Source organism: Phocoena phocoena, chromosome 5, assembly GCF_963924675.1.
Source record: "Phocoena phocoena chromosome 5, mPhoPho1.1, whole genome shotgun sequence".
Lineage (NCBI taxonomy): Eukaryota > Metazoa > Chordata > Mammalia > Artiodactyla > Phocoenidae > Phocoena > Phocoena phocoena.
In genome coordinates, this window is record NC_089223.1 from 73,299,171 (window position 1) to 73,319,777 (window position 20,607).

The 20,607-nt window shown below is 42.6% G+C and overlaps 1 protein-coding gene across 6 annotated transcripts in view; it reads right to left on the minus strand.

The window, feature by feature from the left end:
• The window catches only part of LIMCH1 (LIM and calponin homology domains 1), a 91,038-nt gene that overhangs the window by 58,551 nt on the left and 11,880 nt on the right, over positions 1-20,607 (minus strand). For 4 of the 6 annotated variants that reach the window (XM_065877965.1, XM_065877962.1, XM_065877961.1 and 1 more), the window contains exon 4: positions 4,986-5,021. The exons of the other annotated variants lie outside the window; for them this stretch is intronic. In XM_065877965.1, coding sequence (XP_065734037.1) covers positions 4,986-5,021 — 36 coding nt within the window. The remainder of the gene's footprint in view (positions 1-4,985; positions 5,022-20,607) is intronic. 6 annotated transcript variants of the gene reach the window in all.

A 20,607-nucleotide genomic window follows, 5' to 3' on the forward strand; every position in this document is an offset into this window, starting at 1 on the left:
AGTGCTCCGCAAGTCTCCGCGCACTTGCAGCGTCCCGCCGCGGCGGGGCGCTATAGCGTTAGGAAAAACTGCCCCCTTCCCTCCGCAGCTTAAGGCAGCAGCGTGATTTGCAGTCTGTTCATCCCTCGGCCTGCAGCAGCGGGCATGCTAGCAGCCTCACCTCTTCTCCTTTTGCGGCAAAAAGCAAAAATGTGACCATCTTTGTCTTCAGTGATGGCAGAATCAGGCCAATCTAATTTTATATGTAGGGGTCAATATATGTTTAAAGTAAAGGGCTAGAAAAAGGTATTTGAAGCTCTGGGCTCGTCTCACTTGTATTAGAAAGTAAAATGAAGAGAGTTAAAATGTACAACTTGGGGAGAATTTATAGCGAGGGAGAGTGGTGTCCCCTGAAGTGAAACTTAATTGCAGTAAATGCTTCTTTGTGTAAAGAGCTGGCTTAAATGCTTCCTCCGTTAACTGAGGCAATTTCTCCATTTTCAAAAAGAAAAAAAATATATCATACAGCTTCAAGTCTAAGGCACCACCTTTTCCTGTTGTATTTTCTGAATTTTGGTTGCATCCAACAGCTATGTATTAATGATCCATACGTTTGATGTGGTTTATTTCTATGTCCTGTAAAACTGTCTGTAAATTGATAATGTGTTGATGGCATCTTGGAATCAAGAAAATATTTTATGGTAAGATTAAAGGATAAAATATATAAATCAGTATATACTTTGTATCCTAAAATTCTCACAATGATTTCACTTTATTTTTGTCAGGATACCTCTGAATCTACTCTTTTGAAAGCAAAAGCATTGGGAAAGCAATTTTTAAAAACCTTTAGGCTGTTCATATGATTGATATATTCTATAGGAGCTTATTAAATGTTGGGCAAGACCATAGGGCCTTTTCTGCGATGCTTAGGTAGACCTTTGCTATAACGAAAGCTGAAGCAGTCAGATGAAAATAGAAATAAAAACCAAAGCAAAATCTTCCCGTTTTTTTCTCTCAAAGAAATGACTAGCTCTGGGAACCAAATGGGTTATAGAACACTCAAATCGAGTGGAGGGCCGTTTAAGAACAGAAGACCGATAGTCCATTTTTGAAGCCAGCTTAACACAAAGAAACAAGAAAAGCCATGCATTGAGACACCAACTAGTTCCAGACATCATCAGTGATGTCCAAAATAGTCATGCCCATGGCCAGACAAGGCACAGCAGCAGCGTCACTGGATGCTAGTGGGTTCCTTAGCAGGCAGCTCTCTGGAAGGAGAAGATGACCCCAAAGCAGTGGCTGCCCACGTTCATTTCGGTCCACCCAAATGAACTTGCATGGATGTGTGGGTGCCTCTCCCCTCTCTCTGGATGCTGCACAATTTGAGTCTGACCTAAGAGAGCTAACACTGAAGACTACACTTGTAATCTGCTTTCCCCAAGAGTATTCTAATAATCTGCGCCAAGGGACCTTCTTTGATCTGAGGCTTCTGTTTGCATGGACATGACAAACCACGTGAGGAGCTGTCCACAAACTCAGGGGACAGTGTTGATTGTGGCAGCTGTACCTTCCTGAAAGATAAACTGGAGCCCTCAAAAGAGAGGAGGGGCTGCGATTTTTCGCCTAGCTTACGCTATTTACTCATGTGGGTTTAAGGAAGATTTAGGAATTTGCAGAGTTAGGTAGAAAAGTCTAACCCATGGTTTTTAAACTTCATGGATCAAAATTCCCTTAAACAAGCTTTCCAGAAAGGGACCAAAACTCATCCCATTCTTCCTTTCAGAGTTTAAAAAAGTCTTACCTTGAAATATGTCTGCTATTCAGTCAGTTCATCTTTGAAGGCAATTTACAGGCTTTGTGAAGGTCTTAGAAGATATAAACTCCTCTGAGCTGGGACTGTCTTGTAATCTACTAAATAGTTGGCAGATTGTGGGAGAGGAAGGAGGTCCCTTCCTTCAGCTTTGCCATCTATAATTTTTAAAGGGCAGAATTTTGGTTTAGGCCACAGTGGGTGGCCATAGAGCAAGGACTTCTTCTGGGACCCCGGGAGGAAAATGGCAGCTTCCTCCAGGATTTGAGAATTGCTTATCTCACTCGACCCGCATGGAGAGGGGATGGGAGCAAGGCCTTCAGAATTGCCTTCTTCTGTCCCGGGTTCCTATCTCTGCTCCCACCATGAAGTTTTAACTACCTCAGCCCGAATGTGGCCAAAAGCTTGTTAGTGAAATAAAAAGAGAAACACTTGCCTGCCTTCTCATATACCAGGAAGTACTATTTTTTCCTAGAGTTTTTTTTTTTTTTTTAAAGAAACACCAGCCAATTGGCCCGAAAAAGAAATAATAAAACTATGAGCAATATCTTTATACCATTTCAAAAAAAGGAACTAAGCAAGCTCAGAACTGATAATAGTAGACAGAAAATGAGCTGAGTCATCATTCAGAAAATGTTCCCTAATTCAGAGGTTGGACTCAGCCTCCAAAATGGAGAAGTGCCTGTCCAGGGATGGGGTGGGGGACCCTGCAGAAGCCTAGGTTCCAGAATGTTAAATGGACTTGCACCAAGGCTATTCTTCTCAGCACAACAGGCTGTGCCCTTGGGCTGCTGGGACACGGGCCCCTGGCTGCAGGGCCCAGGAGCCTCTCTCGGTGACAGGTTGGCATTTCTGAGGGCCAGGATTAAATTACCTCAAGGGGAGCCTGGAAACTGTTTCTGGCCCAAGTCTAAGGTAAGGGAATTAAGAACAAAATGGCCTTTGGCTCTCACAGTGTCCAGCCTCCTCGGAGGGGACCGCTGGGAGAGGAGGCATGTGGAAGTAAAGGGCAAGAAGGTGAAACTAAATCCATGGAGCCATTCGTGGCTTGCCAGGGGGTGGAAATTTCTGTTTGCCTGTGTGGTAGGTCTGCCCCTGACCTGCATTCTCCTTAAAGGGCACATGTTTTTTTGATTGGGTTGCATTTTAAGAATGTGTCAATTATGAACAAATAGAGTCTGTGCCAATAGCTGTCCTTAAAGATTTTGAAAAAGGGAGATAGTGGGGGAATGAACAAAATATATTATGAATTTCTGTTTAAAAAAAAAAACAAAACCCTGACATAAACTTTTCTTTTTGTTCCCCACATGGTTTCATATAAATTATGTCTACTCCAAGAAAGAAATTCAGCCCTTTGGATGTTCCTAGATAAGACCTTTGGAAAAGAAGCTCTGTATACTCACCCTGGCCCATAAGGCTGCTTTTTTGGTAAATTTAGAGGAGTCCCCACTCCCACCCCTTTTAAAAAAAATCATTAAGTTCTCCTGAGGGTGAGGTTCCATATTCAGGTACAGGTAAAATTCAAAAGCTCTTTAATGTAGCTTCTTTTCTTTCAGTTTTTAGGGTTTTTTAGAGATCTGTATTAGGCAAATTGCACAACAGCTTTGCAATGATGAAGAGTAAATCCAGGGCTTCCCTGGTGGTGCAGTGGTTGAGAGTCCGCCTGCCGATGCAGGGGACACGGGTTCGTGCCCCAGCCCGGGAGGATCCCACATGCCGCGCAGCGGCTGGGCCCGTGAGCCATGGCCTCTGAGCCTGCGCGTCCGGAGCCTGTGCTCCGCAACAGGAGAGGCCACAACGGTGAGAAGCCCGCGTACCGTTAAAAAAAAAAAAAAAAAGAGTAAATCCATTCTATCAAAATGCTTTTGCTAACCAAATCAAAGAAGTGTTTTGCCTATCAATCTTATATAACCCTCTTTTCAGTGAATGTTAAATACTGCCACTGTAGATTTTAAAAGCAACAACCAGGGCTCAATTTTATAGACTACTTAGCTTCATGCAGTCAGTCAAGCTCCGGCTGAATTTGGTTTTGAGACATGAATGTTCCATGTGTCAGGCCACAGAGCAATTGTGCATCACACATCGGAAACCGATACCCTTGGCACACGAGTCAGACAGCTTCGAGCTACCAGTACTGACTAAGCTGACCTCTTGAACACAAACATGGAAGAAGCACAATTCAAAAACAGTAAATTGTGGCCTGATCTCGTTGTCATTGGTGGAAATGATATTTGTCTGTTCTACACTGTTATTTAGATTCCTCACTCGGTGACTTGAAAGTATGGATCAGGCCAGGAAGACAGGCAGAGGGAATACTAGGGTCCACTCTTATGATGGCCCAGATTCCCACTAGGCCACAGAATCCCTCTCCCAGAGGGCAGACATCAGGCTTAGTGGGCCGCTGTTGTTGGAATGAGATATTAATCATGTTTCTTAAATCTGAGCGTTCTGCAAAGAAAACTTCTGCCTTGGATATCAGTTTCAGAAGGCTCTGCCTATGAGAAATCCATTTTTGAAATGGAGTTAATGTGGTCACAAATGGGAGAGAGTGGATTCTTTACAAATTTGGATGTTAGGCCGGGGATGGGAAATGCATCTCTGAGAGGAGCGGAAACCAAGGAGAGGCAGCCCAAGTCATGTTGTACATTTTGACCCCCGACTATGCCACGGAACTTGAACGAAATCCCAACGTTTTGGTCTCAAGCATCCCACAGTTTATATTATTCCAACCTGGGAGGAACCTGGGCTTCTGAAGCTATCATTCGTGGCTTAGGATTTATTTTCTTAGCTTAAAAAAAATGTAGCTACGAGAATGACCACTTCATGGCTAAGCCTTTACATATCAAGAATTCAATGCAAAGCACAGAAAAGCCTTTTAACAATTCCGTGGTGCAGAAGGGGTTCCAACGTCCGAACGCTAACAAGAACAAACTACACATGCTCTGTCTATAAAAAGTAAACTTTTAAGCACAGCTGCATATTAGAATCATGCTTCAGTGGCTTTTTCATTCATCTCTCCTGCACAGAACATATGCTCTGCATTCCAACTTCAAGTGCTTCTCTGAGGCTGCAGAGAAGAGTCAGTTAGCTCTTCAATCCACTGTTACATTAATTGCATTTCAATTAGTGGTGAGTACTGGAAGCATGCAGTTTATGCTAGTAATTAATGTATTCCTACAAATACAAGACAACTTACTCTGCGTCATCAGACACAGGAGTTCTCGGTCCGTATCTATAAGACCAAATACAAAATTAGAGGATTGGTAAGACGAAGGTTAATGCTGTAACCGCACTGGAAATAAAAACTACAAGTGAAATGTATGTGTGCCAAACCTTTTTTGCTGATCATACTGGAAGAGAAGTGTCATTATACAATTAGTAATATTCATTAACTGCTGAAAATGAAAGCAAAGTCTTGACATTTCTGAAGAATGCAAAATGTGTAGTAAAACCCAGAGGAGAAATGAAAAAAAATCCCCATGCTACCCACAAAGAAAGAATCTGTTCAATATAAACACAAAAAGGCTTAGGTGCAACCCACAATGTTTAGAGAAGGCAGCTTAGAAAAACCCAAACATGTATTAAGATGGTTCACAAACAGCTGAACTGTTCTTTGCCTTTCGGTGCAGAGTAATGGGCTGTAACGGACACCCAGCATAGAAGCACACACTTACTGACCCTTTCCCTGATGTGTTAATGCATTTGCACAAATAACATCAAAGAGTGTTTCTGCAGTTTTCTGAAAGCAAACCAGAACTCCAACCAGAACCCCAATCAGTGCCTTCCGCATGCATTTGACAAAAACCACAATTCCTAGAAAACTGGCAGCTTTAATCAAAACCAGACGTGGATGATACTCCACAACTTAAAAAATTATGACTTTTTTTAAAACAATCTTTTATATTCTTCTGATTATTTAGATCTACAAAGTTGTACCTTCTTCGATATACGCATTTTAAGTTTTAATGCGTCTGATAAAACAAAGAAAAAGGTCAAATTAGAAAATAAAAACTAGAACATTATGAGGGCCTATTTTAAGCACATTTAAAAAAAGCAGCTCCCACAAATGACTCTTTCAGCAAAGGAGAATATTAAGAGAAGGCTCTTACCTATGCCCTGAAAGGCTGTTCATTCATGCATTCTGATGGCGGACAAAGAATTTTTTGAGTAAAGAAAAAATGTCCTGCTTTCAGTCCAATAAATTAAATGTGCGGGTTTTCAGCAAAAGTTACCTGATCCTGTGTTCAGTTTATAACAATTTATAGGGAAAAGAGTAATTTCTAAAGATCTCTTCCAATGATCTTAGAGAAAACACTCCAAAGCACATGGGTGGACACACACATACACCCTTCTCTCTGATACCTTCGTCATTCTACAACAGTCTGATTCATTAATAATTATTTTCATGCACAGCAAAGGCAACGACACTAGTTAAAAACCCAAAGTTTCTGTTGGAATGGCCAAAATCAAGAAGAGGAAAGTGTTTGTGAATGCCTCTCTTCCAGAAGTGAGACCCATTTTCTGTTTCTCTGGGGAGTAGTTTCAGGAGGTGCTAAAGGTTAAATTAATACCCTCAATTTTCCAAAACCATCACTGCATGGAGGCAGATGGATTCCTTCACAGCAAGAAAGAGTGCATCATCAGTGTTAATTCTACCCAGAATTAACAGTGCTAATTCTGAAGCCCCGGAAAAATGTTTCCCAGTTAATTAACAGGCCTACTAGAATAGACATTCAAATATAGTGTTTTCTAAATTATCTATGGAAACGAGGAGAGAAGTTATTCTTAATGGATGGCTAATCTAGGAATGATCAATGAACGGTTGGTATGTATTTCTGTGTCTACTGGAATATTTTAATTCATGTTTTACTGAAGTAAGATATACATATAGAAAGTGCACAGACCATACACACACACCCTGATGAATTTTCACAAACCACAGATTAGTGTTGAGTTTTGTGCTATATAAATGGACTTATACAGCATGGACTCTTCTGAGTTTGGCTTCCTTAGCACATTTCCTTTATGAGGTTCAGCTATGTTGTTGCATGCAGGATATATTTAAATTTAAATTGCTTCTACACAAAACACTTAACAGCATTTCGTGGACAGCTCTGCCAACAAATATAGATTAACACTGCAACATAAGCTCCATGATGGTAGGGATTTTTCTTTTGGGGTTCTCTGAACAGTGACCAGACTAGGCCCTCAATAAGTACGTATTGGATGCTCTGGAAATTGAAAAGAATGGTGCAGTCTCTGAAGATGACCTTCATTTATCTGTTTTCTATATACATATGGGTTTAAGAAATTTCCCCTGAGACTAATTTATTAGCTTTAAGAGGGCACAAATTTCATCAGAATTGCCTCTGCTGTTAGGGAGAAGATAATTAGAGTTTGGGCTTCAAATGATTTTCCCAGTTGTCCTATGGAAAATAGAAAAGTAAAGATGAGTTTAAAAAATCACTAACAAAGAGATTTTTTAAAAAAAAATGCAAAGTAGGTCAGTCCACAGACTATCAAGTACAAAATTGGCCAGACAAATCACAGTTGGTATAAGCATCTTACAAAAGAAAAAAAGCATTCAATAAAGTTTAATTGTGATGGTGGCGGTATTTAGAAAGACAAAAAGAATACTCTATTCACCTACTGATTGTGTTTATGTAACTTTCAGCACTAGTAAAGCACTTCGGGATAATGATTAGCAATGTTGTGAACTAGCATAAGCTTCATCTGAAGTGAGAGGGAAAATGGATTTACTGCTCATTTCAGATTATCCCCCAGCACCCAGCACAGCGTTTTACACATAGCAATTACTCAGTAAGTACTTGCTGAAAGGAAACATGAATTCCCAAGGTGTGTGCTTTGCTCAATCACACAATTACGTCACAGAGTTAATCTCACGATATCTCCTTATGCTCAAACCAGCCATTCAGTCCCATGTGAATATAAAGAGGTCTCTTCCCGAATCCCAGATAGATGGACAGATACAAGTGACAGGGAGGTCGTCAGACCGCCACAGTTTCCTCTGGTAGCCTGGTAGGTAATACGCTGGCGTGGAACGGCGGCTCCCCCTTCGGACAGAGGTGGGTTTGGATCTTGGATCTGTGATTACCAGCTGTGTGAGACCAGGGCCTCGGTTCCTTATTGTAGGATACAAAAGAAACTGCTTAGTCTCAAAGGCTGTGTGAGAAGTGAGTAAATGGGCCACCTAGAATGTTCTAGTAGGCAGCCTATAGGCCTCACTTCCTTCTCTCCTTTCATGCTAACTGCTCTCCGGCAGCCCATGGATGCAGGGTCCGGCACCACATCAGGGCATCTGGGGAGAGAGTGAGCGTGGTGGGCAAGGCTGTCCCTCTCTCACTAACCTGCCCTCACCTGCTGGGATCCAGGTGTGATCCAGGTGTAACTTCTCTCTACATCAGACTTCCCATTTGTGAATCGGAGCCAACAGCCATTCAACCTACCTGTGAATTCCCAGGAGAAGGTACGCTGGAGGAAGCAGAGGCACTTTGAAAGGGTAACAGTTATAAAGTGGAGCACGGCTACTACTCCTGCCCCCTGAAACCAGTGTTACAATAAGGCTCTCCTATGGTAGTATTATGATTCAGAAGAATGTAAAACATACATTAAATCCAGATGGTAACGATGGCTAGGATCTTAATCTTAAAATTGGGGGATTACTTAAGATTTTCTTTGCTCCCCACTCTACCCTCTGTCCCACTACTATCAAGAACTTCATCACTTCCTGTTTTACAGTGGAGCTTTAATTACGCCACACACTCCTTACTCCTGTGCCCTGCACTGACCAGGCAGACCACACTTTTCACAAAAGTCTATCACTCTTACTAAATAGCAACAGAAGCTTCAACATATAGGACCTGAAACCAGACCATGAACCCCTGGATTACCATTTCCCTACTTTCATTTTACTTTTTTAGATTTGTATTTTACATTGGAGTATAGTTGATTTATAATGCTGTGTTAGTTTCAGGTGTACAGCAAAGTGATTCAGTTATACATATACATATATCCATTCTTTTTCAGATTCTTTTCCCATATAGGTTATTACAGAGTATTGAGTTCCCTGTGCTATACAGTAGGTCCTTGTTGATTACCTTTTTAACATATTCCCTACCTTCATTTTAAATCAAGTCAGAGCACGGAATGGAAATCCTACCTCTAGAAAGCACTCTTTGCGAATGTTAAAATTAAATTAAACTAATTTTATAAGTAGTATATATCTTCTTTGGACCTGAAGACCCTCCTGGAATCAGAATGAAATCAAGTAGGTCAGAAAGAGGTTCAACTCCTTTACCCGATGGCTCCTATGTGAGCTAGGAAGAAATAAAAGAGTTTCCCATTTAGGCTGCCCACAAAATGAGAGTCAGAAAGAATGTTTAATAGGACAATTCACAACTGAACTATTCTTTCCACACCTGCTCACATGCAAAAAAAGAAAAAAAAACATCTTGGCAGACTAGGCCATTTCATTTCTGCTAGCAATAGCAGGTAAGTGGCGCTGATAAACCATAAAGCATTAATGACACATTCAAAGCATGTATCAAGGCTCAGACTGGAGAAACAAAGTCAAAACAGCTTAGGATAATCTTCTGACCTCTTATCTTTTATTGGTGGACCCTTGGCAGATTCCTCCACAATGCGTTGCTTTGCAAATGGAACTGGACAGAACTGGTTTAGCTTGGATCCAATGTGTCTAAGAGATATCCCAGTTCTCCTGGCCATCACATCATCTTTTTGTGAATCATACAATTTTCTTGGGCCTTTCAGTCCACTGCCACTCCAGGCAGGAGCTGTCATCTTCTCTGACTTCTCTTCTCTCTCTGAGGCCTCCCATTCAGAGGTCAGAGGACATGAACTAGGGCACATCAGTCCAGCCAGTCAAAGGGCACTTACTGCTAAAGATGTTTTCAGTAGCATCACTCGCTTGGCATTAACTCAAGACGGAAGAAGCCAGTGATCACAGAGGCAGCAGCACACACAGCAACTGAGGATTAATACCGTGGACCTCCATCATGCAGCTGATACTTACACGGGAATGGGTTTCCCTTTCTGGTGTTCATGATTCCTGAGAATGAAATTTGGCCAGCACCCAACCACATGCAAGGTCTAAAGTCTCTACCCAGGAAGGGCACTGAAAGCAGAGCTCTGACCCTGGGATGGGCGCATCCCTTTAAGGGGCTCCACGCCACATCAGTCATCAAGCGCATACTGTGGCTTTAAGCTGTTTTGGGGGGACCCAGCAGCCACAAACAGCAGAGGCAGCGCACCCTGGAAAGCGGGCGAGGCGCTCACAGTGGCTGGCCGCTCTCCTCGGATCTTTCAGCCTTTGGCACCGTCTCAGAACCTCTTTGAACAACTCCTTCAGTCGCTTCTTTGCCATCCTGCGGCCGCTGTTTGCAGGTAACTAAAGCCAGACGGGACAGCTTTACTACTAGGAAAGAATTCCCACCAGAGGCCTTGGGCCCACCTGTCAGCCTTCACGTCCTCACCTTTCTCTGTCCTCCTCGGGCACTCACCTAAACTGCAGCTATGCTCTTCCTGGGACTCCGGCACCACAGCCAGCCGGCAGACCCTCTTACAACGGTCATCTACACCAGACGTCACTATTCTGTTGATGATCAAGTAGCATTGGCAGCAAGAGGGAAGAGGGAAAAGAGTTAGGAAAGGAGACAGTGAAAGTCACTGAGACTGAAAGGTTAAGAGGGAAAGTTCGGTTGCTATTCCAGAAGCCGGTTAGTAAGGATGACATACTCAGAATGAGATAATAGAATATGGGCCTGAGAAAGTCAAAGAAGGCTAGCCCGACTCTGCCACCATGGGGCTGAGTGATGGCCCCTTAGTAGTCAAGGACCCAAGGATGCATTCCTTACTAATTTCTTAGTCCCACCCCTTCCACCCCCCCACCCCCATCAGCCTCTGAAACCCCAGCAGGGCATTTCTGATGCACCAGGGTTATTTCTATTGACAGCCTCTAGGGTGTCACCCACAGTATGGAACCAAAGAAACCCCTCTCTATGTCATGGACCATCCACTGTGTGCTTTGGATATCACGAACAAGGCATGGGGGAGACTGTCCTGAGCATTTGCTCCTGCCGTGGAGGGCTCTGCTTTGCTCCCACCATGCATGTGGAGTGGAGTTTCCTGGGAGAATCCAGAATCTTCTTCTTCTTATTTTTTAACAGAAACTCAAACAAATTTTGATAACACGTATACCTGGAAGAGACCCAGGAAAACTGAGTAGCTTACCAAAATGGCTGAAACCCTCACCTTAAGTACCATCTTCAGCTAAAGACAAAAGAGGACGTGTGGGTAGTGGTTTGGGACCTCAGAGGGGAGGAAGGCAATTCACACGGAGATGGCAAAGCAAATTTTTAGTAAATAAATGTTTGCTGGGCCCTGCATAGACAGCGGGGGGGGGGGGGGTGCAGAGTGGACTCTGATCTCTAAGTTTCCCCAAGCACACCTAGCGCACGGAGAATCCAGAACTTTAGAAATGCCCTATACCTGCTTAATGGAAGAAAGACCAGCCCGTGGAACCAAATCCCCAACAGAGGGCTTGGGAGTTCACAGCTGGAAGGCCTCCAGTGAGGATGAGGACTGATGACAGCTCTACAAGGTCTTTTCCCAGGTGACGCCTCACAAATTTGGATGGTGATTGATTCATCCAAGGAAACTCCTGACTCATAGGAACCCTCAAAAGAAGAGTCTTTTTCTACTCATGTTCTGTTATATAATTTTAAAAACTGGGCGGGAGCTGTGGCGGGGGAGAGATGTTTACTTTTTTGTGTGTCTACTTAGATGTCCAAAATCTGAACTTAATGACACTAATCACAACTTTTTTCTCCCTCGTGGGATAAGAAAGAGGGAGGGTATAGATAACCCAGATTTTTATCAATGTATCTGTAGGAGAAACATGAAGGGTATCATAAAAACATTCCATCTAGTTTGTTCAGTATTGCCAACAAATAAAATACTGCTTAATTTTGATTCATCAAGGGAAGATGAATGATTCATCAAGGGAAGATGAATCATTTGCCAAAATTATTGGCATTCCCAGGCAGTGATTCTGGTGACAACAGAATCAAAATGGATGTCTGTCATTTAACTTCACACACGTTTCCCCGCGGGGAAATCTACTGACATTACTTCTCTGCTAACCAGCAAAAGAGGCTGTTAAAACTATGTCATCTCTGGCGGTTTCTTTAATGCGCTTCGGCAAACTCTTTAAAAGCAGCAGTGCTTCCCATGCAGATCTCCTTGCACATGTAATGGCAAAAAGTACCTGCAGTCATTTTGTGGATTAAGCCTGTGGTCTTCCTGTAAACTGGACATGGCCGCCAAGGCAGGGGACACAGAGTACGTCTGAATCTTGCGGCTGTGACTGATGACTTCCTCTGCATCCTCCTTCGGCCCAGCCCTGCCAATGCTGAGCCGCTTCCATGTCTGCTGATCTATCTCTGTCACTGGTCCGAAGTGCACGAACTTCTGCCTAGGGCTGGAAGCTTTCTTATAAGCCCTTGCCTTGCGGCTGGCAAAGTCATCACGGATAGCAGTTTCTGCTTTAATTTCTGGTGAAGGCTCAGGGGCACACGTGTGCTCCACATCTCCATCCCTAGTCAGAACCGGAAATAAGTTCCAAAGGTTTCTAAGGTGAGTAAAATCAATGAAGAGTTTTGAAAAAACACTGGATGTATGAAATATACTTCCATGTCTAAAGCAGAATTGCTTTTCCATTAATCAATCAAATGAAGAAATGATCATTGTCTTGCCTAGGTAAATAGCACTTTAAGTTTCTGTAGCTTTCTTAACATCATAAATGATGGCATAAGAAAACCTTGGGTACGATGAAATAATTAAAATTATTTAAAAGTCAAGTTTAAATTCCTTACACGTAAATGAGCCTACCAAAATAAGCATTCACAATAAATCAGTTGAATTAAAGAGGATGTTTCCTGTCCTTGTGGCTTGTAATTTTTAGTATTAACAAGTTTCAACTCATGCAGAATACGCTTTGAGTTTTGAGGGATTTTTTCTGGCCATGAAAATAAAAAATGATAGAAGGATAAGTGATTCCTTCAAAGTTAAATGATACCACTGTTAGGAGAAATCCAGGGGAAAACATGACGCACCTCGTCTTTCCTGACACTTTCAGCCTCTCCCACGTCTCCCGGTCGGCTTCTGTTATATTGGCGACCGTGACAAAGCTCGGAGCCTCGCGGTGAGGGCCAAGCCTGCCCTGAATTCTGCGCTGCGCCAGGTCATCCTTGTGAAGATCCGGCACCTGCCTGAGCCCCTCTTCCGCAGGTTCACTCTCCTGAGCCCGCACAATACAGGTCACCCTCGACTTCACCTCTTCCGTTTGGCCTTGGTTTCTGTCAATTTGATCCAGGCCCCCACGTTATTGGAAAAATCAGGTTCCAGGAAGGGGAGCAGACAAACAGAATGTCAAGCATGGAAATTCAGAGGCTGAAGACAGAATGGAATGATGGAAGCACCTCTCCCTTTCGCAGAAATATGGAATCAATTGCAGCCTTGATTACTTTTGTCTATGCTACCCTTTTGACACTGTAAAGAGACAGAGTTTTTCCACCAGATGACAGACTCTAGTTTAGTTTAGGAAGAGAAGCCAGGGCTCGCTGAAAGACTATTAAGAATGGTAATGAGATTTCAGTTTGACAGTAATGATGCCCAATTCCCACACTATTCAAGTTACTGTAATGAATTCAAGTTTTCTGATTGAATCCCTGAGCCTTCTTGGAACGTCTTTTACTGCAGCAGTAAAGTGTTAGTAATGAGCTCTGCATGATCCAAATTCTAGAATTAGTTTGGAGATAGTTGGAACATTGTTCACATATTGAACACCTCAACCATAAACCTTCATACTGCCAGAAAGTATGATTAAGTCAAGGCTGAATAGAAACTTTCAATGTTCAAACTCAGTCTCTGCCTCCTGATAGCATTAATTAGGTTTGGCTAACGTAAACCTGAAGAACAGAGAGGGCATCCTCTTTACCTGGATCCACAGAGGCAATACCCATTTGTTTCTGGTGTCAATAACTGTTCACCTTTATTAATGCTAAATCTGAGATTTTCAATTGTTTTCCTAAGAAGTGAGCTTTAGATGCCTAATGTTGACAATATCATAATTTAAACCAAAGTTGTGGCATCTATATGCATAAACATTATGTCACATTAAAAGTCAGTTTCTAACTAAATATGTTTCTTGAGATAGAAAATTTCAGAAATATACATAAATAGGGCTATTCATTTTTTTTCAAAATAAATCTTCCAAGCCAGAAAACCATTCTCTTTTTACCTGGATGACTTGGTGTATTTATAGAGCCTATGCAAATAGGAAGGCGACAGAATTTTCTATTTACTTTTAGTTTGGGGAAGGGGATCAAGGAGGGCATAGCAAAGAGCCTCCAGGGAGCCCTCTTTTTTTCATCAGTTCTTTGAAGCTCTCTAGAGAGATCGTGGGCTGTGTCCCCAAACACAGAGTCAGGTGACAACAGACAAATGGGGCTGGAAATATCAGGAATTAAAATTGCATGCAGGAGAAAGGAAAAAAGGGAGGTACAAAAGCTACTCCTTTTCCTAACTCAAGTTGCTGATCCGCATCAATATGCCTTGATGCTACTCAGTTATCCAGAAGTCTTTGTTTCACTGGCAACAACTGATCCCTCCCGCAAGGCCCTATGAGAACGGTTTGTTACAAGGCTTGCCAACAAGGACTGCAAAGACCAAGAGCCTCCTGAAGCTAGAATGTGTCCTATAAAAAAATGTGCCGGGTCTTCTATGCTCAAATCCCTGTTCTGTGTCCAGAGATCTTTCATGTGTTTTGTACCTGGTGCTTCCTAAATCAAACAATAGAAAACACTAACTGCTTCACTGATCTCAATGACTCTGCCCAAAGAACCACTTCAATTGTGTAAAACACAGTTCAGATATTTATATTCTTAGTTCAATGGATTACAAACCTCTTAAGTGATAGGCCAAAATATGGCAATTAAATAATAAAGATGCGAACTCTGATTCTGAGGTAAGGAAAAATACAAGAATGATGAACTCTGTACACTGAAACTTAGCAGGCTGATGGCTTGAATGAATCCATATCCCTCTCAGGATAAAAATCGCTGGCCAAATTCCATTTCATTAAGCTTTCCTTTCCCTAATTAAGAAGATGGGAGAAAAGTCGGGAGAAGGAAACTCACTTAAAAATAATTTCTATGACAGAACAAATAGAAGTGTGTTATATTATATATTTGAGGACTTTTTAATGAGAAATCTCCATCGTCAGATGTCTAGGTGATCGTGTTGGTGTGAGGGAAGAAACAGCAAGCCTCATTTTCCCCCCATATCTCAAAGGTGCTAATAAGATAGAAGGGCTCATAGCTAAGGAATAACTATGATTTCTGCCTGCTATGGATGGACTGGAGCAACCTTGAGAGGTGGCTGTTCCCTGATCAGGAATAGCACATGTCTATTTATGCCAATAGCGCCCGTCTCCGACACCAGCACCCCTATGTGGTGATGTGCCCACATACAGCACATCTGCACACTTGAGCTCCATATTTATTTGGTGAATTCAGCCCTATCTTGGACAGGACCACTCTACTCCCTGCCATCTGAACTTAGGAGAGACTGGATACCTGGGGCTCCACTTTAAAATAAACCACCATTACTGATTATATGTAATTAGGGCAGGAAACAGAGGAATGGGGAGCTTTAATACAAATCACCTTTGCCGAACTATATTCTCTCTCTCCTTCACAGACACACACACACAGAGCACACCTTTTATGTTCTAGACTTTTCTTTTCTGAGATTCCCTTTGAGGGTTGCTTGCTGCCATCTGATTTCTCTGCTTCTTTTTTTCGGTAAGGCCCATAGAGGAGTTGATGCAGTGGCACCACTGGCCTGGTCTGGTTCATCCTAGCTCTCCTGGCGGCAAAGTCATCTTTCTCAAGGTCCGGCAGTCGACGTGCGACCTCATCTTCTGATTCTGAATCTCTGCTGTGTCGGTGGATCAGGAAAGGATTTTCTTTGCGAAGGATAATATCTCGAACAGCTTCTTTCTCATCACTTAATTGCTTTTGACTGATAAAGCAAAATTAAACGGAACTCCACATGTGATCAGACCAAAACAGTTTTTAAATCCCCATCTCCAGGCAGCCAACTGTCTTGTTAGTGAAAGGTCTTCTCAATATCATTAGTCCAGATGACATCTGTTTACTATTTTAGTCCAGAGTTGCAGCAGGGTTAGGGTGGGTTTCAAAACCTGGAATTTAGTCAGCTACTAGCAATACTAAAAAATTCATTTAACTTGCAGGGCCCCATCAGCGTCAGAAAGGCAGGATCCTAAATGGCTCTGAAAGTGACAATCCAAATTCTTTTCATGAAGTTGGGAAAAGTAAGAAGCATTTTGTTATTATTTTTCCTCTGGCACATTAATAATGTACCCAATAGGTACTCGGTTTATTTTGACTGACAGGGAAAAAAGTTGAGCTACCAAGAAACTGATCTGGAGGAACGCTAATGAATGCAGCTATGTGACAGCACACCTGGGATGTGTCCCAGACTGCAAAGTGTAAGGATGGTCTTTCTGCAGAGCTGAGCTAACCTGAAACATCTGGAATAGCTTATGACCATGGACAGGATGGACTCAGGCACGAAAGCTTATCGTGCCCTGCACCCTCCCACCAGCAACCTTTTCTTCGGTCTTTTACCCCCATGACTCTCCACCGCCCAGCTCTTCTGCTTTGTCATATGCTAGCTGTCAAGTAAATCCTATGAAGACATTTTGCCAAAATGCTTACTTAGGGCTATTTTCATTTTCAAGGAAATCTTGAAGGCACCAAACTTTAAAATTCTTTAGAATTTAAAGAGGAATGCAGTTTAATGGTGGAATATTAGGACTTTTTATGCTTTGTTTTTTGTTCTTGTTGGGGGTGGGTAGGGTGGGAATGCAGTCGATGGCACCTTTCTGATATTCAAACAAACTCCTCCCCCCTACTCATAAGATCAGCCTTGCTTCTAAGTCATAATGAAATATTAAAACTTTACAAATATCATTTATTATCTTCTCAGTTCATAGAGATGGTGAGTAGATAAAGCATCTTGACTTCTAAAGGAAGTTCACCTACTTTGTATCCGATTTCTGAAGGAGGATTAAGGGTAAACTCTTCATGGTCATGGGACAGGTCGTCTCAGAAATGAAGACAGGAGGAATTAGCCTGGCTGAGAGTCATACAAGCAGGGAAACGCTGTCTACTCTGGCTGACCAGGTGGCCTGCTGTCTGTTGCTTACCCTGTACTGCTGCAGAGGAGGCCCGTCAGCCTAACAGAACAGCAGGCCCTCACTCCTGACTTTCGGAAAAATCAAACCATCATTAGTCATGTCCAGAAAACTCCTTCTCCCTGCTGACCACTATTCTCAATAGAAGTTTCAGTCGTGGAATTTAGAGGTGGTGGGTGGTGCTTTGCTCTCTGAATAAAGTTATTTCTTAAAATATAAAATTCTGCCCTTTGAGTTGCACTCCGGCTCTTGGTCTCCTGCTTGGCCACTCCTGGACCGTGCTCTTTCTCCTCCCTGCATCCTTAGCCAACAAGTCTGGCAAGAACCAACTGGCATTGGTTGACTGTGGCCATAAAGGATGGTCAGTGGGAAATGATAGGCCATTGAATTAATCTCTTCGAAAACGCATGATTTAAAAAGCACACTGATGATGACAAAGAAGGTGGTTAACTATTATCGAGCGCCCACCACGTGCCAGAATTCCTTCTAGTGTTAATTTGTTTAACCTTAATACTAGCCTTGCAATGGTAGTGTGATTAGCGTCCCCATTTTATAGAGTGGAAACTGAGATTAGGTGAAGAAATTTGCCCAAGCTCAAAGTGCCACTCTGCTGAAGTTAAAATTGAAACCCAGGGAGTCTGGCTCCAGAGGTCCTGTTCTTAATCACTGCACTATTCATTAAACAAAGGACACGGCCAGGAACAGTTCGGAAAGCAGAACATCATACAAAAAATAAGGCATTATCATTACTATGGAAGTAGGAGAAAGAGAAGTATTTTGGTTACTAAATAAAGGGATCATATGAGTTGTGCTTAGAATGAAGTCGTGACTTGCACTGCTGGCTACAGACAGCAATGTTCAGCCAGGATTAATGACAGTAGAATGCTAACTAATCATACCTTACAGTGCTTGCACAGCACTTTACAGTTTACAGAGCCCTTTCAAATGCATTATCTCATCTCAGCTGATCCGACTCCAATTCCAGTAAAGGAGCAGATCCTGAGCTTGAAGCTTTCAAGTCCCAAAGCAACACTCCTTCCATTTTTTGACCAGGGTCCTGGGTTTCAATTTTCCCCAACTCAGGCAGAATACTATGGAATAAAACGTATGCATTTATGCAAATAGCCATGCCAATTTGTGATGCCAATTTGAGAAGGGAGAATCTCGTGCATTATGCATCATGTGAGTCCAGCCAGGCTACAAATTCCCCAGGGTGTTTCTTTTCAGGCTAAATGCCCAGTGTAGCAGGACTCATTTCAAGTGATCTCAATTTAGATATGTGGACTTAAAAAAAGGGGGTGAAGAAAGCTTTCCATGTCACTGGCCTCTTAAAGCCACTCCCTGCCCACTTGAAAAAACGATCATAATGACATTCTGCTAATTGCTTGAATCCTGTAAATTCAGAGCTTCCAGGCAGACTCAGAGAGAGCAAAAATTTAATGACATAAATTCTGGGCCGGCACTGTTGGCTATGAAGTAATAAATAATGTGTATAAGGCAGATATGTAGGATTATGTTCGCAGGTGTCTAGTTAGCAGAATATTTAAATGACTTTTTATAATGAGCCCTTCTTTTCTGAAGGTCAGTCTATTGTAAAGCTTCAGTATATTCTACTTTGTTTTTCAATAATTATAATACCTCTGAAGAGCTAGTATATTCCAGATACGTTAACTTTTATGACAACCCTGCAAGATCAGTATTATCATGTCCACTGAGGTTTCCAGTTCCAGTCATCTGAATGTAGGTAAAGTAAGTAAATTTAAGTGGCAGACCCTGGCTGTCTGGCTTGATATTCATGGGGCGGTTTGGCACTTTTATTTTGTCTGAGTCATTCACAGATGAGTTAGTTGCCTTGGGAAGTAGGGGTTGCTCGACGGACCCAGATCACTGCTTTACTAAGAAGGAATACAGGGACTTCCCTGATGGTCCAGTGGTTACGAATTCGCCTTCCAATGCAGGGGACGCGGGTTCGATCCCTGGTCAGGGAACTAAGATCCCATATGCCACGGGGCAACTCAGCCTGAGCGCTGCAACTACTGAGCCCACGTGCTCTGGAGCCCACGTGCCACAACTAGAGAGAAGCCCGTACACCACAACGGAAGATCCCGTGTGCTGCAACTAAGACCTGAAGCAGCCAAAAATATTTTTTTTTTTTAAAGAAGGAATACAGTCTAATGTGAAATGAGAAATGCCAAGCCTTGCCTTCAACCTGGCAACCCTGTCCTAAGACAAGTAAGGCTATCTTTGTAGGAGAGATTGTGGGTCCTAAGCAGGTGAGGGGGAGGAAAAGCTCTTGTCTCAAAGTTTCTAAGGCTTATATATTTCAAAGTGAATGAGATAATGATTTAAACTAAGGAAGAGCTGGCATTTTCTTTCACCCCCTTTTACTTGGCAACACACAAGCAACCAGCTCAGACTGGCAGTCAGTTTGTTCTATTGAAAGAAACTGGGCTCTCCAGAAAAGCCTGTTTGGCCTCCTGGGAATGTCACGGGCAACACCAGGGACCTCCCTGTTCACACAGTGTCCCAATAGGGCAGCTACATCCAGAGCCACAAAGGTTCATGCAAGTTATGTGTCTGCCTGGTCTCTGATCCCCAAGAATCTGTGCAGCAAGAAGCAGTGACAAAGGCATCTGGTAAGGAGGGATGGAGAGAATATGTTCCTGGCACTTAGCTGCATCTGCTCTTCCTCTAAAGATTTCTAAAATGTCTATTGTTCCTTGGAGGGTTCCCCCCCCTCTGTAATTAATTACTATGTGCTTGAGAAGATCCACAGACTAGCAGAAAAGACTGAGTGCTGAAACATATGAAAACAATTAGAAAAGAAGTCCAATCACGTGAAACCTATAATTCAGTTCAAAAAAAAAAAGTTTACTTCTCCAATGGGAAACACCAAGTCAGAGAACTCAAATCTCCATGGCATTTTAATTCAGGGGAAGTGAATCTTGATTCTTACTTTATCCTCTTAAACGCAGAGATCTTGGCTTCTTTAGCAGAGTCTCATATTTGGGGGGTAATTAGGCTAACTTAATCATAAACTAAAAGGGAAGGAAAAGTAGTTTATGGACTTCTGACTCCAGTGGCAACTCTAATAAATATCAATTCCACATATTTATTAAGAAAGACCTACTTTCTGTCCCTTGGTGCTAAGATACCTCCTAATATATTCTTTGATAGGAAGCTTGGGACTTCTAGGCTTCTAAACTCATGTGAAAATGGACTAACATGCACTTCTGCTCCTTTTTATATATTAAAAATAATTTAAGGAGGTGTTTGAGAATACTTGGGAAACAACAGCCAAAAAAAACCCCAAAAAACAAAAAACCAATCTGGGCTTCCCTGGTGGCGCAATGGTTGAGAGTCCGCCTGCCGATGCAGGGGACATGGGTTCATGCCCCGGTCTGGGAGGATCCCACACGCCGCGGAGCGGCTGGGCCCGTGAGCCATGGCCACTGAGCCTGCGCGTCCGGAGCCTGTGCTCTGCAGCGGGAGAGGC